The sequence below is a fragment of the Natrix helvetica genome (assembly GCF_964273705.1).
Source record: "Natrix helvetica genome assembly, chromosome: 1".
NCBI classification, from domain to species: Eukaryota; Metazoa; Chordata; class Lepidosauria; order Squamata; family Natricidae; genus Natrix; species Natrix helvetica.
Window position 1 is genome coordinate 183,085,934 of NC_138548.1, and position 16,825 is coordinate 183,102,758.

Here is a 16,825-nt window from a genome sequence, read left to right on the forward strand (position 1 = left end):
GCTGAAGTCTGTGGCATATGAAATATTACAACTTGGAACATAATAATAGTACTTTACAGTACTTTCTCCCAAGTTTAGTAGTCAGCATATTTCTTCCAAAAGTCTGGCTCTTAATTTTACTTTATTTGAGCCGGTCAGGATCAACCTGGGAGAAGTTGACAGAATTAGCCTGCAATACTGCATTCTAACCACTGTGCTATCAGGGCTCTAAATATTTACTAAATATTTATTAAAATTTACTAAACATTTGCTAATATTTACTAAATGTTTGGTAAAGGACAAGTGTTGAATGGGAAAAATATGTTGATTGTGAGATTAGAAGGTGAAGAAGACTAACATATTTAAATGAAGGTGGTTTGATCATATGGAATAGAAATGATGAATATAAATTAAGAGACTAAAATATTTATTAGGAAGTATGAATTAGTGTCATTTCTGTTGTGAGTACATGTAAAAGTAGGAGTCTATGTACTGGTGATAATTGCACATTATGCTTCAGTAAATGATGGAAGAACCAGAGACATTTATTTATGTAATATTTGGTGTGAATATGATGGGGAAAATGTTTTTTTTTAGGTGATATGAAGGGATGGGTGGGAATGAGAGGACATTCAGAAAATTATTATGAAGATAACATCTGTGTCTGACAATTGAAAGAATGCTATTTTTGTTACCATGTGTAAGGGGAAATTTAGTAAGAGTGAATGCAGAAATTAGTTCGTAAAATGTGCCTAAAAAGATGTTCGACAGAATTCCGATGTGGTGACTGAACCAAATTTATGAAGTGCAATTTGGTTTTATGTTGGTCAGTAGGATGTGCAACTGACACTTTATTCTTCAGAAGATTACTGAGAAATATATCAATATGAGAAAAATAGTTTACTGTATTATTTGTTGTTTAGGAAGAAGGGAATTGCATTTATTTTTAAAGTGAATTATAGAAAGTTTGCACAAATATGGAATTGCAGATATTGTTGAGCATGAATGTGGCATGTGCTGATAGAGCATGAATGAACGTAAATGGAATGCTTAGCAAATGGGGTAAAACACTAAGCATGGAATAAAACAAGATATTTCTTTGGTTATTTTATGCATTCATTCATCAATATATAAGAAATGATTCTGGTAATTAGAGGTATATTGTTCGGGAACAACAATACGTTTGTACTTTAATATACAGATGATGAATGAATACCCAAATGATTCAAAAATAGATTGTATTATGCTAAGAATACTATGAATCTGAAAATTAATGTATCAGAAATAGTTGTATGTGACAGATCAAATAAAGAAAGAATGGTGGAAAAATTAGGGCAAGTAGATGAACTTGTGTACCTTGGTTGAATGTTTATATGTCTATATATTGATATAACTTAGTTCAGCATCATTAGATATTGAATGTTTATACATTTTAAAATGTACACCTAAAATGTATTGTATGAAACAATGTATAGACATGGTGGCAGTAAGGATTGCATAAGAATATAAAAGCATGGGAAGATATGAGGCTGTTAACCCAGAGCAAGTAGCACGTAATTTACCTTCTAAAATTGAACCAGGTGTCATGCAAGTAGGAGTAGGTATGTTCAAGTAGATCAAGTAAGAGGTAGCATCCTCAGAAGAGCCCTGTTGTAGAACTTTACCAAAGAGTGGGTGTTTTAGTTAACATAATGGCTGTTTTAGTAACAAAATGAAATTGCAGGATTTCTGAGGACCCATATGAATTCATTTAGTGTTACATCTGAATCTTATGGCTGGTTTATTAGAAATGGTTAAATAATGACACTTTAAATAATATTTAAGTTAATGATTATGTTCACTGAATTAGAATAAGACAGACAAATTCATAGTTTGCAAGGCGTCTTACTCAGGGCTTTTCCTGTTTGTTTTTATTAAAGCCTTGCATTGTTCTTTTACTGGCTCTTGGGCAACAAATCCTGCAATGATATAATATTGCTTGGATTTGTTTTTCTGATACTAAATTTTCATTTCACTTTGTTTTTCAGCGTGTATTCAGCAATGATATTTTTTAGAATTTGGTATTCTTAAATATAATGATATACAGTGTGAAAACCTTCATATTATAGACAGGAGTATGCTCAAAATAGTGATTAATGAGAAAACATACTTGTGTTTCATTTGCAGAATCCTTCACATTGGGTGAATGTTCACCATCTGGAATACACAGATGGCGGAATCCTGGATCCAGATGACATCTTGGCAGATGTTGTGGAAGACAAAGATAAGGTTGATGGAGAATAATTTCTTTATTTTTAAAGAGAAAGTGTCTGATTAAATTAAGATATGATTTGTATATAATAACCTCATGCTAAATTTGTATGTTTAACAGATGCCTGTATGACTAATATCAGGTTGAATGTGTTAAATGTTTATGTTGCAGTCTCATTTTTGTTTTTGTTGAACTCAGCAAAAATTCTTGAAAAAATACCTTATATATATTGTTAGTATATATTAAGTATTCAATAGGGAAAAAATCTTGAGTGCCCTTATGGTTTTGAAATTTAAGAAGCTCGTGGGACTAAGCATTGATTTTAGATGTCTAAATTTGATTCTTTGATTTCACAAAGATAATGGCATAGTCTTGCATAAATACATGTATTTTTTCATTAAATATTTTATAAAAGGTTTAATTGATCCACAATTTGAGACAATGCATGCATCCTTCTGATAGAACAATATTTTCCCAGAAATTCCATTGCCCCCACATTGATTGATAATAGCAAACAAATTTGTGCCCCTCATTTGTGTCTGTTCCATATATTATCTCTTCTTTCTGAAAAAATATGAAAGTTGAAATGGTTCATTTATTCTAAATGAATTCATTACTTTTAAACTATTGGTTCTTAATTTTTCTACTGAGCAGGGTTTAGAAAAATTATTTGTACAAAAGGATTTTTTTCTCCTCCTTCACAAAGTAAAAAAAAAAAAACTCCAGGCCTTCTGATTCATAGGATTTGAGTAGCAGGAAAAATGATAGGAGAAAGTCAGCTATTTTGCTCCTTCTCTTCCAGGGAGCAGCTTAGATAAACATATCCATATAACACATTCTCCTGAATGATCTGTCTCTGAAATGTGAGGTTCAGGATTGGTGGAGGAAATGCTTGGCTCGGTTTTGGACTTACTCAGTTTAATAGAGTAAATGCTGGGTCCTATTTATAATGTTTTAATCATTGTTTCATGGTATTGTATGCTCAGCAAAGACAATGCTGTAGCATTTGGTCTTTTGTGTCAGATTTTTACACCTTTCAACACCTTTAAATTTCAGCAATGGCCATAGAAAATTCTGGGAGGTGGAAAGATAATATGATTGATCAGTAATTAGAGAGTACCTGAGGAATATAAGGGTATATGAATCAGGTTAGTGGTTCATTTGGGATTTTTATGGGACACAAAATATATTTAATTCTGAAACATATATTTTGATGATGTGAATGTTCAGCAGCAGAATCTTAATAAATTATCTTAAACTAGTGTATACTTTTTATAGTCTTCTACCATAGAAAATTGCAGGCATGAGGTGAAAATAACCTTAGGCATTACCTGCTTCCAATTATCATACTGCCAAATAACATAGATGATTTTTCCCCCCTCAAAAATTACAACTATTAGCTTTTTACATGACTTGCATTCTGTGAAGGTGAAATGGGTTGTTCAAACAATTCAACAGTCTTAGAGTTGTCAGGGAAACTTACGGCAATTTTAACTGGAAGGCTAAAATTTCTTTTTCTAAGAAAGGGAAAAAATGACACAAATTTGAATAGTGTGCAGTTTCTAACTTAAGAAAATTACAGTATAATTAAATGTGGCATGCTGTACATGTTTACTGTGTCTTGTTGCTAATTAACTGTTGGGATTTTTTGAGAAGAGCTGGCTAACAGCTGTTTGAAGTAATAAGAATGGGGAGGGCTTTAGAGGTGATGAGCAAAACAACAAAATACTCCAGTAATATAATGAACACCTACATTTCCTATTCTTTGAGGAAAGAAAAAGGAAACATCTATGATCAAAAAAGGTTAGGCAAGTATCTTTATAGCTTCTGTTTTTCATTTATCTTTGGCTTTGCATATACTGTACCATTTGCAAAGTATTATTAGTTGTTTCTCTAACCAAATATATCCTTATTTCTTTTCTCTTTAGCTTTTTTTCAGTTTTTGGACCATCCTTTTCTGATGCATCAATGGCACAGTATATTGTCTTGAGGTTATTTCAGTTTAATTGGCAAAATCTATCCTAGACTATCATGTATTTATTTTCCCTGATTTCTGTGCGCTTATTGCTTCAAAAAAAAAACCTTTTTATTCAGACTCCATTCTGTCCCCACTTTATAAATAGCAAGTGCCATTTCCTTATAGCAGGGGTGTCAAACTCAATTTTATTGAGGGCCACATCATGGTTGTGTTTGACCTTGGAGGTGGGGTTGTGTGGCTAGGGTGGGCATGGCCAGCTCAACATCACTTATCTCAGGGATGCCTGTGGTGCCCGAAAGCTCTGCCAGTGAAAATGTTGGTTGGGAGGGCTGTGCGTAGCCCTCCCAAGCTCCGTTTGTGCTGGCAGAGGCACCGTGGTCCTTCACTGTTTCCAAGGCAACCCCGCAGACCAGATCTAAGCATCCTGTGGGCCAGATCCAACCCTTGGGCCTTGAGTTTGACACCCCTGACTTATAGCATTTAAGAGTGAATATTTCACTCTCACATATAATCATTTGGTTGTAACCATAATAAAATTTAGAAAAACTGTATAAAAATTCTAAGAAAGGGCAAGGAAGTACTTAGAACACACTATTCTGATTTTATATCATTTGCAGTAAATATGGAGGACCGGTAAATATTGTTAGTTATGGTATAGATGGGAAATGCAAAATAATGTAACAAATTCATGGTCTCCTGAATTGATCTTGTATACAAGAATATTCTTGGATCAAATCTTGCTTCTGATATGAACTTGGCAGATCGATGTAGTAAAAAAAAACAAGTCTTCAAGAACACAATTATTTCCACTTTGACTTTGACTCTGTTTCTAAGTTGCACACCATTGTTTTTTACTTTTGGTTTTGGGTACTGCAGTTCAGGTATCTGAAAGCCTTGCTTCACACACTAAAACATAACAAGGCATTTAAATATTTAAGAAAGTTGTCTAATAACACAATTATAAATATTAAGTTTGAGTATAGAAAAACAGAGTTTGATATTTAGCATCACATACATGGCAGAACATTCATTGTCTCTGGTGGAAAATCTGAATGGTTCAGAATCAGCATTTTGGTTGTTTATTAACAAACTATAATATTGAATGGAAATACAAATAAAACCATGTAGAGAGATCTACACAGTTTAATCGGGTGTTCTTATTTCATTTTGTAAATAATGATTTCATTACATATTTAAAATAAATCTGTCACTTACTAAAAATATTGAAATAATTAAACACATTTGATTTTTATGCATACATTTTCTAAAATTAACTGCCTTTTTTCACACTAATCTGCCTTGTCTCTAATTGGGTTGAAATGTGTGAAAGAGAATAATTTTTCAAAGGGAAAATTAAGTCAACTTTCATCTGTTATTCAGTGTAGAGGGTGTGAGCAAGAGAAAAAGCTTGTAGTATTTGGAGGTGGTAGTTTTGCAGTGGTAAATCTCCTGCAGATTAAAATGCTATATTTCTAGCTATTTACACTTTAATACACAAAAGGATAGAAATTTCATGGATTCGTCCTCAGCATGTTAAATTTTGTTTCTTAGTATGTAAAATTTGAAATCTAAGAGAAGTAAATTTTGGATACCTTTTGTCCAGTGAAAGTATCTGTCTCATCCTTTGCCAAGAGATGTGGTGGCGCAGTAGTTAGAATGCAATTCTATAGGCTACTTCTGCTGACTGCTGGCTGCCAGCAGTTGGGTGGTTCGATTCTCATTGACTCAAGGTTTCTCAGCCTTCCATCCTTCTGAAGTCAGTAAAATAACCACTTAGAGAGGGCTGTAAAGCACTGTGAAGTGGTATATATAAGTCTTAAGTGCTATTGCTATTGCTAAATGAGTAAAAAGATGGAAAGAATTTAGAAGGAAAAAATAAATAGCTACTGGCTACCTCCCCTGCAGCAAAACCAGTGCAGTTAATTGGTAAGGAAATGATCCATAAGTAAATCATTTTCTAGTCTATAAATTCCTTGGATTTAAAAGCAAACCACCTAGAAATTTTTAATGAGATAAATAATTTTTTATTTGTCCCAAAATTGTAAGAATGAATTTTATATCTTATTCTGATTTTATTCTAATTGTTCATTTATTATATTAAAAGTGAAACAATATAATTATTACACTTTTGGTATAATTTTGGAATAATGGACATCTTCCTCCTTTTAGAAAAAATGAAAATTGTATGAACAAATATAGGATGTAATGGCTCTAAAAAAAGAGAGATAATGTGATGGACTACAATAATGCAGCAGGTTCCCGGGAAGGAGGGAGCACATTCCAAGGACGGGAGTCAGATTAGAGACAGCACAGTCCCAAATCAGATTGTGGGAAGAGGAAGTGATTTAGTACAGACACTCCCTAGAATCTCCCAGGGTATATCCGTTGGAATGAGAGTAGTGTAGGTTAAGATTCCGTTTATAGAGGATTGAACTTTGGTGGATTGTGTTTCATTTTTGGGCTAGGCTTGGCAAAATGAAACAGATGCAATATCATTTCACTTTGTTACTTAAACATAAAATACTGTACATTATTCTTTTGGGCTTACTGTTAAACTATAATTTGTCAATTATAGTTTAATAGTCATTAAACATAAGTACATAATTTAATCAGACAGTAATGATATTTTTCAGTTGAACACATTTGAAATTTTTTACATTTCTCCCAAACATTATAACTGTCATTAATATTTCCATTAACTGTTGTTCAGCCCTGCACATTGGCTTGAAAGAATTTTAGTCTGTTCCTCCTTAGACAACAGCTTCAGCTCGTGTTGGTGGGCTTCCTTGTGCTAATTGCCCACTTCAGCTCCTTCCACATTTCTTTGACTTCTCCATTCAAAAACATTAACCTTAAAATTCTTTGATGGTACTTGTTGTATATGTTTTAAGTGGTTGTCTTGTTGCCTGACAGTTCAGAATTCATAGGCAAGCCGTCCTGTTCCAGAGGTAGCAAAACAGACCCAAATTATGTTCCTGCCACCACTGTGTTTCACAGATGGGGTAAAGCACTTATGCTAGAATGCATGGTTTTCCTTTCACCAATCAATACTTTTCATTCAAACTAAAGCGTTCCGTTTTGGTCCAATCCATCCACAGAACATTCCTCCTATTGTTTTCTGGCTTATCCATATGGTTTTTGGCAAAGTGCAGATGGGCAGCAATGATCTTTTGGGAGAGTAATTGGCTTTGTCCTTGCAACTCTATCATGTACATCATTGTTCAATATTTTCCTGATGGAGGTCTCATGAACGATGATACTTACTAATGCAAGAGACATCTTTAGATTTCTAGATTACCTTGGGGTTCTTTGAGACCTCCCTTGCTCTTAATATGATCTTTGTCGGTTATCCACTCCTAGGGAGAATAGCAATAGTGCTGAATTACCTTCATTTGCCTGACAACGGACTGGTGGAGTCTGAACACTTTGAAAAGAGTTTTGTAGACTTATCTATCTGGGTTAGTATCAACATCTGTTTTTGGAGATTCTCAGAAATCTTATTTGATGGAGCCATGACAGACTTCCTGTATTGTGAAGATCAGACTTAGATAGTAAATACCCATCATTGTATTACTTAAATAAGATAGAACTCTCACAATCATCCCATTGATTGAAGCAACTAACTCTAATTTTCCCTTCAAATAAACTAATCTTAGAGGTTCACTGTTGCCACATACAAATTTGTAGCTTGGGATCATTTTCCTCCATAAATATATGAACAATTACAATTTTTTTGACTCTTTGTTTCATTAGGCTCTTTTTATTTAGATTTAGGACTTCTGTGCAGAACAAATCATGTTTTAAGTCATATTTATTCAGAAATACTGAAAATTCAGAAGGGCTCGTAAACTTTTAAGCACCACTATATATAAATAATTGTGTATAAAAATGAGATTTAATAAGGCTATGATAAAAGATTGTAGGCTTTTGTCCTCAGAGAAATTGATACTCATTTGTGGTGTTGAATAATGATGCCCAAGTAGTCTCCAAGCATTTTGTTTATCTGATTGTTTAAACAACTTTAACTGTTGAATGTTTTGAAGACTTAGAATGAAATATTTTGATGGTTGTGATGAGCAAATTTTGAAAGTAGCTCATTTTCGGACAAAAACAATTTACATCTTAAACATAATTCTCTGAGCTCTTTTTTACATCTTTCCAGCATTTTAAAAAAAGATAAGCTGGTAGAGAAGATTGAAAAGAAAACTATTTTTTTTAAGGCTGAGAACTGTATTCAGGACTGTGCTCCTGCTTTTAAAGGGTAGAGAATGTTCCTTGTTAAAGACATAAAAATGTGTTGCTTCAGTAAAGAAAATATATTTTATTGTTTTTTTTGTCAGAAATTAATAGACCGCAAAAGGCAGAGTTGGTTCATAAATGAGTAGAATATCAGGGCCATGTATATAAGGCCAGATTCAGGTCTCTGATCCATCTTATAAATTGGATAATTAGAGGTTCATGCATCATCTTTTGTTAAGAAAAAAACAAGGACATGTTCAACTTTCAAATTAAAACTGGGAGATTCTTGAGGTATCTTAATTGTTGCATTTTATGTTATATATTTTTCTTAATCCAGATTTTAGAGCATTTCATTCATTTCTTGATTAGGCTGACTTGATATACCTTTCTAACCTACATCAAACAGCTTTTATTAACGCAGATCAAGACATTTTGAACATTATTACATCTCTTCAACATGACATATCTGAAATGGATAGATTTTTTGGCTGGCTACTTCAGAAGGTTCTGAGACTTTATAATACATTATACGAAACCTTTATTTAATGATGTATTATCTACAAAGTCATGGGCTGCCTATGAGTGGTGATTTTATCTAAATTTAAAGAGAACCTATTTTCCATGAGTTTATATTGACCAGCTGCATACTTAAATAAAAGTCTCTCTCCCTCCCTCATCTCTCCTTGTCTGCAGAATTAGCTTATTTGTATTCAGACTGAGACTGTTTTATTCATATAGCTAGATATTAAATATAACTTAGCACTGCAGCGCCTCTAAACTTGCTGCTGCTTTATTTATGTAGCTATTTAAAAACAATAGAGATTGGACTGATCTTATTATTTTATATGAAATAGGTTATGGAAAAACTATCAATACACTTTGGCTTGTTTTTAGACAGCATTTCTTCCCTCCTTACTTCCTGCATAAAGCAGTCTTCCAATTTAGTATATGTATTGGGAGTCAGGAGAAGACATAAGACAGGGTTGCCACTTTTTGTCATTATGATTACAGTCCATCAGTACACATCAGAATACATTTGTAAATGAGAGGAATTGAAAGTTGCAATATGAAAATTGAATTTCTACTGCAACTGATGTATTATATCATTCCAAATTCAAATTTTATAATATTTCCCAGGTTCCATGCTACATTGGAATCAGAACTTCTTTGTTGAACAATTCCATGAGATATACAGACTAAATCTCAGCAATTTGGGGGCTTATATCCTAGATTTTTGAGTGTTAGGGATAAGTATCCCTAAAAACTTTGGGATACCTATTATTTCAAAACTTCATGCCAGTGAGTACTGGAAACTGTAATATATTAGAAAGATTGGCACGATTATCCTTGTATAAGTTATGTTTTGCTTCTATCAAGATGATGCTCTTAACTTAGGTCTTGTGGACTGCTTCCCCATGCTTGCAATTCATCTCAGAGCTTGGCAATCTCTTCTGGAAAAAATATATAAAAATAATTCTATTCTCTGAACTAAAAAAAAAGGAAACGGTAAGGGATATTTTGGAAATCCTAGCTTTTCAGCTTTATCTGGTGAAGTCATATTCATAATATAATGCTTATAATCAGACTGTCAGCTGCCACCTCATGCTTGCTCTTTGCAATCATCCAATATCAGCTGCCATGAACTCAAGGAGGAGGTGGTGCTGGATGGGGTGGATGCCTTGAGGAAAACGAAAGTTCACTGTATCTCTCTCAGATGGACTTCCAAGGACAACCAGCTGGGAATGGAATGCAGCTGCATACTGCTCCTACGCCTGAATTGACCATTCTGAAAACATCTTGTTTGAATTTGATTGCACATGGGGGCCCGGTAATGGGAGGTGGACTAAAGGAGGGAAAAGTTAGACTAGGAGATTTTGTGTGCAATTCTCAGTTCTGGCTATGCATTACTATAATTCACTTGACTTCTAGTAAACTATACCTTTCTCAGTAAATGATGTTAAGGATCATTCTTACTTAGAGGTTCAAACTGAGGCAAACCTGACACAGACCAAATGTATTGTTTCTTGGTTTCCAGTGGAAATTCCCATTTAGCACATCCACTGATTTGCCATATTATTCATTGTGATGACACTCTATACGACAAATTCATGTTTAGACCCTATCTCAAATCTGGAAATGTTGAGTGTGTATTTTTGCACAATATATATTTCTCCAATTTCTCTAGATCAGCAATGGCGAACCTTTTTTGGCTCGCATGCCATAAGTGGGAGCGCAGGGGGGTCGTGTGCAGGCATGCCGCACCCATAATGCAATGCGCGACTGCCCCAGTGCGCATGCGCACACTACAGGCGCGACCCCCCCCATTTTTGCATGCTTTTTTTGCCCTCCCCAGGCTCCAGAGGCTTTATAGGAGCATGGGGAGGGCGAAAACAGCCTCCCCCACCCCCCTGGAAGCTCTCCGGAGGCTTCAGGGACCTTCAGGAGGCTTCCCTGAAGCCTCCGAAGCAGTCAAAATGACCCTCCAAGCAAACCGGAGACTTCCGGTTTGCTCGGAGGGTCGTTTCAAGCGCTCCGATGGCTTCAGGGACCTTCAAGAGGCTTCCCTGAAGCCTTCAGAGGGCTCAAAATGACCCTCCGAGCAAACAGGAAGTCTGTTCCCAAACTTCCGGTTTGCCCATAGGGCCAGTTTTTTGCGCTCCGGAGGCTTCAGGGAAGCTCATGAAGCCTCCGGAGGGCGTCTGGGGGGAGGGGGCCCTCTGTCTGCCCTCCCAAGGCTCCTATAAAGCCTCTGGAGCCTGGGGAGGGCGAAAAATGACTGTAAAGAAGGGTGAACTCAACTGGCCAGCGCGCGTGCGTGTGCCATAGGTTCGCCATCACTGCTCTAGATGATTTGAAGTTATTTTCTGAGATGAAATATGGTCAGTTAAGAAGGTTGAGAGAATGTATGTTATAAACCAGAAGTATTACAATTCAGACTTCACTTCACATAGATGAATACATTGCAAATACATTACTTTAGCTTCTTGAATTTGCAAAACAGTAAACTATATGATTTGTTACTAAATATGAAGATTTGTTTTTAAGTTACACCTCTCATAGTTTACAAAAGCTGCAATGATTATAGAGAATCACCTGGCCAAAGATTAACATGGGAAACAGATCTAGATGTTTCTTTCATCAACTCTCAATGAAATAGGATGTAGAACAAAGCCTATTAAAACTATCCATCATGAGATTAAAATCTATGTTGAAAATGATTCACCATTGGCATCTGAATCCTATTAAATTGAACTGTAATCCTCCTTCCATTGTTAGCAGGGGCAGACTTTTTCAATGTGTTTAGCAATTGTGTTCCATTTTGGCATACAGTTTCTGAAATTACCGTACTTTTCAGAGTATAAGATGCACCAAGGTTTTGAAGAAGAAAATTTTAAAAAAGGTTTTCGTGAAAACGGGCCTGTTTTTTGCCAAAAGAATTGCATGCATAGCCTTTAGGAGGCTTATAGAGTACTCCTGGGGGCTGGGGGGGATTGAGCAAAAACCGGCCCGTTTTTCACTCATTTCTGCCCTCCCCAGCCCCCAGGAACTCTCTGAAAGCCTTCTACAGGCTCTGCATGGCCATTTTGGTGAAGAGGGCAGGGCTTCAGGAGGCAAAAAATTCTGTATTCAGTGTATAAGACGCACCCAGATTTTCACCTTCTTTTTTGAGGGAAAAAGGTGCATTTTATACTCTGAAAAATGCGGCAGTTTTTGGAAAATTACATTTTGTGGAACTTTGTTACTATTGGGGGATTCAGATGTAGCACACTGAATATAATGTAGTACAAATAAAGATTGCAGCTTCTTAGAAATTACCTATTAATTTCTTATGGCAAAAGTAAATAGATTTTGCTACTCTCCCAAAAACAGAACAAAACTTTATGCTGTCAAGAAATCCCAATGTCCAGATTATTATATGTCGCTTGTTTCATTTCCTTTTATTACTGTACATTTCTCTGCCACTAGATTTTCCTGCCCTTCCCAATATGTTAAGCTGTTTATGTTGTTACATCTGCACATTTCATTAAAAGGTTCAAAATGAAATATATTTTTCCAATTATTTTATCTACTATTCCTAATCACCTGAAAATATATGCCTGTACTGTATGAGAGAAGTGGTTAGAAATATATGTATGGGAGTAGAATGCTGAATTTGATGAATGGAGAGACTGACATTTCACATTACATGTCCCTAACTAAACTTCTTTCATAAAAAAAGAGACCACGGGGTTCACACAGTTTTTGCCCCTTGAGGTAGTGGAGTGCAAAATAATGGTAATTTCAAGATTACAGAATTGCTTTTATTTTTTCAGATTGCTCTTTGCAATTTTGTATCCCACTGCTGCCAAAAGTAAAAGGAACAGCCTTACCAAAAAAACATCTATTCTGTGTTCACTTTATCTAAAAGGCAGTGGGAGGTGGAAAGAACATTGCTGGCAGCAAACTAATAATAGAAGAAACAGCTTAGTGTCTATAAAACACCTGGGTTGCCTTGTCAATTGTTTTGATAAACACATTTCTGGAAGGTATGTATATAGAAGGAATTTGGGTTCAAAGTGTCCCTCCCACTCCTTCTAAACAGTCTTAATGCCTCAGGAGCAAAACTTGGGATGCTTGAGATAATATTAAATATACATTTTTTATTTTTTGTTTTTAAAAAGCTGCCTTAACTTGGTGTCCTCAGATGCTGATTAGAAATTTTGGGAAGTACAGTCTCAAAAATCTGGCGAGCATGTAGTTGGGGAAAGGGCACATAATATTTTGCTATTGTAGCATGACTATTTATTCAATAGCAGAGAGCTTGCTACAGGGGAAATAATATATGAAGAAATGAAGGAACAGTAATGTTACAAGTTTTTAACAGTTAATGTTATGAGTTTTATTTTTAAAAAAATGACTGGTGTTTATATACAAGAAAATAAGGATGTGCTTTATTTAAGAAATAGCACTGGAATAGGAAAGCCTAACTTACTTAAATCTACTTGGAGAGAGAAGGAGGTACCAGAGAACCAAAACTGTACTTATCATGATTACAAGAGAATGAGGAAGTGATGAAAACCCTGAGAATATTGGTCTAACCCAGTATTCCCCAATCTGGGCAACTTTGAGATGGGTGGAGTTCCTTTCTCAAAATTCTTAGCACTGGCCATAGTGAGTGGGGAATTTTGGGACTGGAAGGCCACCCATCACAAAGATGTCCAGTTGGAAACACTGATCTCACCAGCAAAGTAGGCACATTTCCGTGAGAGATGCAAATCAAGTATGCAAGCAAAGGAGATAAAACAGCCCTTAGAGAGTGTGATGGCTATTTCTTCCATTATCTAATGCCCCTAGTCATCAATATATCTGTAGATGCAGAAACCTGATGTTATATGATTCAATTCCAATATTATTAGGAATAACTTTTTTAAAAGTATAGGCAGTATTAAAACAAAAATAAAACAGAGTATATCTTTATTATGGCCATTGATCAGAAAAGTATAGAGTTATAATGGAATAACCAGCTGACAGAGAACTCCAAGATCACGTGAAGTGTTAATACCACTTTATAATGCTTTGGTAAGGCCACACTTGGAATACTGCATTCAGTTCTGGTCGCCATGATGTAAAAAAGATGTGGAGACTCTAGAAAGAGTGCAAAGAAGAGCAACAAAGATGATTAGGAGACTGGAGGCTAAAACATATGAGGAACGGTTGCAGGAACTGGGTATATCTAGTTTAATGAAAGAAGGACTAGGGGAGACACAACAACAGTGTTCCAATATCTCAGGGGTTGCCACAAAGAAGAGGGAGTCAAACTATTTTCCCAAACACCTCCAAAGCAGAACAAGAAGCAATGGGTAGAAACTAATCAAGGAGAGAAGCAACTTAGAACTGAGGAGAAATTTCCTGACAGTTAGAACAATTAATCAGTGCAACAGCTTGCCTCCAGAAGTTGTGAATGCCCCAACACTGGAAGTCTTTAAGAAGATGTTGTATAGCCATTTGTCTGGATCGGTATAGGGTTTTCTGCCTAGGCAGGGGGTTGGACTAGAAGATCTCCAAGGTCCCTTCCAACTCTGCTATTGTATTGTATTGTATTGTATTGTATTGTATTGTATTGTATTGTATTATTTTATTAATATTGCAAAAAGTATTTCTATATGTGATAGAGGCATTAAATAGTTCTCAGGCAATGCCTTGTCCTCATTCACAATAGAAGAAAACTGTTGATTCAAGCATCTATATATATAGTTGCATTACTTATTTTTTGTTGCCTTCAGTCTTCAGATTGCATTATAAATAAATTTAAAAAAATCTATTTCCCATTAATATTCTAAGTAACTTTTCTCAGAAGATCAAGGCAGTATTTATGTAGTGGATAGACTCGGAATAAATTGAAATACTGGCAGTAATATCACTCAAAATACCATGATCATCACATTGTGTTTGCAAAACAATGTAGTCTTTTGTAGGATCATCAGGTAGATAATAATGACATTTCATTTGTAGCTGTCTAGTTTGAAAACTGTTTTAAAAGTTGAAAAATCTCTTTAGTCTCTGTTGCTTCAAAAATATTTTCCGCGCTAAAGTCTTTTAACCTAACTTTCTGCATTAAAATTAAGTCTTGGGTTGTAATGATTAATTAGACTATCACAGTATAGTTGACACCCACTGTATACATTTCAAATTGTAATTTGCTTTTCATGAACAGTTACAGGAATGTAAGCTGATAAATATAATGAGTTAATGCTAAGTAACTTACATTTAAATAAATTCAGGCTGAGGCACTCGGTCTTTAGTAATTTGAAGTGGTTTGAAATGAAACAATATAACATTTAATTTTGACTCATTTAATCTTTCTACTTTTAGGTGCTAAACTGATATCATGTTTGTCATATGGCTTCAATTATTAAAGCTTACCATTTTCATTGGTTAATATTTGGTGAAATTAGACTTACATTATAAAACAGAGGTAGCCTGTCTATAAAGTAAACTCGGATTGACTCATGTAGGTCATTCCTGATTAATAGGAATTGCTAGTATGGGTTCCACTCTTTAAAAAGGACCTAGATATAGTTTGAGAGGTGGTTACAAGGTGGTGTTGAGTATGCCTTTTCACAAGTTTACATATTTAAAAAAATGCATTGCCTAGTATTCTATGGTCAAGTGTATCTTATCTTGACAAGCTGTTCTTTCATCAGAACTACCAGAAATAGTAATTTGTAAGAGGGAGTGAGGAAAGAACTCAGGCATTCTGATTCTGTTCCTATAGCCTGTAACAATATAGTTATGAAACTTATTTCTCACCTGGCCTACACTGAAGGACTGAAAATCCGAGTTCTTCCCCTCCTTCTTCTTATACTGTAATGAGTTAGGGAGGAGTCAGTCTGTGCTTCATACTCATGCTTGAAATATAGCCCAGGCTTAAAATAGGTTTTTATTTATGTAGTCACCACTGCCTGTATCCTTCTTTGTGAAGGTCATCTCCATGGCTCTCTACACAAAATACTCACACAAAATTTGCCATTCCAAGAACAAATCTGCACTTTTGAGAATATTAGTAGTATAAAACTGAAATAATGCAAACAATATTGAGGACCCAGCTTGTTGGGGGCAATATGCTGTCTCTGTAAACTGCTTAGAGAGGGCTGTAAAAAGCACTTTGCAAAAGTCTTAGGCCACTATTAGATTTGTTGTTGTGGTTGTTCTCACAATGGTATAATAACCATATATACTTTCAGCATCTTGTGATAATAAGGTGATCTACCAATCCTGGCCTTTTTTTTCCCATTGCAGAAAATACCCTCCTCCCCCTAGATATCACAGCATCACTCTTGAGAATGCTCACCAAAATCAAAGGAAAACAAGATGCTCAGTAGTGGAGTTAGAAAGTTCAGGCTGAATCTTTGTCTTCTACAGGCAGAGTTGGAAACTCTGGAGGGCAGCTACCAATCAGTGTAGATAATAAACTAGGTAGATTAGTTTGCTGCTTTATGTAGCTTTTCCTCTTTTTTTAAAGAACCTCTAACACATGAAACTATCAAATCTTTTCCCAATATTACTATGTTTTTGCCCTAAATAGTGCTAACCATACACATATCAACAATTGCACAGATTTGTAGCAAAGCACAAAACATATATAAATTTTAATGTTTTATTTCAACTTGTGTTTGCCAAAAGATTCCTGCAGCTGCCCATTGTCATCAAATCTTTGGAAACAGCTGATCTCAACCAAATAGTATCAGGTTTTATACCAGATGGAAGTGTAATATTATACTGATATGGTATTGATGTACTGTATCCTGAAATCTGAGTTGATGGTTAGAATGGTTAGATTATGCTGTTGACACTTGAATTAATTTTTTTATAAAATTAAACATATAAATGCATTGTGG

The 16,825-nt window shown here is 35.2% G+C and overlaps 1 protein-coding gene across 4 annotated transcripts in view; it reads left to right on the top strand.

The window, feature by feature from the left end:
* The window catches only part of PARD3B (par-3 family cell polarity regulator beta), a 532,498-nt gene that overhangs the window by 40,440 nt on the left and 475,233 nt on the right, over positions 1 to 16,825 (top strand). For all 4 annotated transcript variants that reach the window (XM_081937858.1, XM_081937859.1, XM_081937860.1 and 1 more), the window contains exon 2: positions 2,146 to 2,247. In XM_081937858.1, the coding sequence (XP_081793984.1) occupies positions 2,146 to 2,247 (102 nt within the window). The remainder of the gene's footprint in view (positions 1 to 2,145; positions 2,248 to 16,825) is intronic.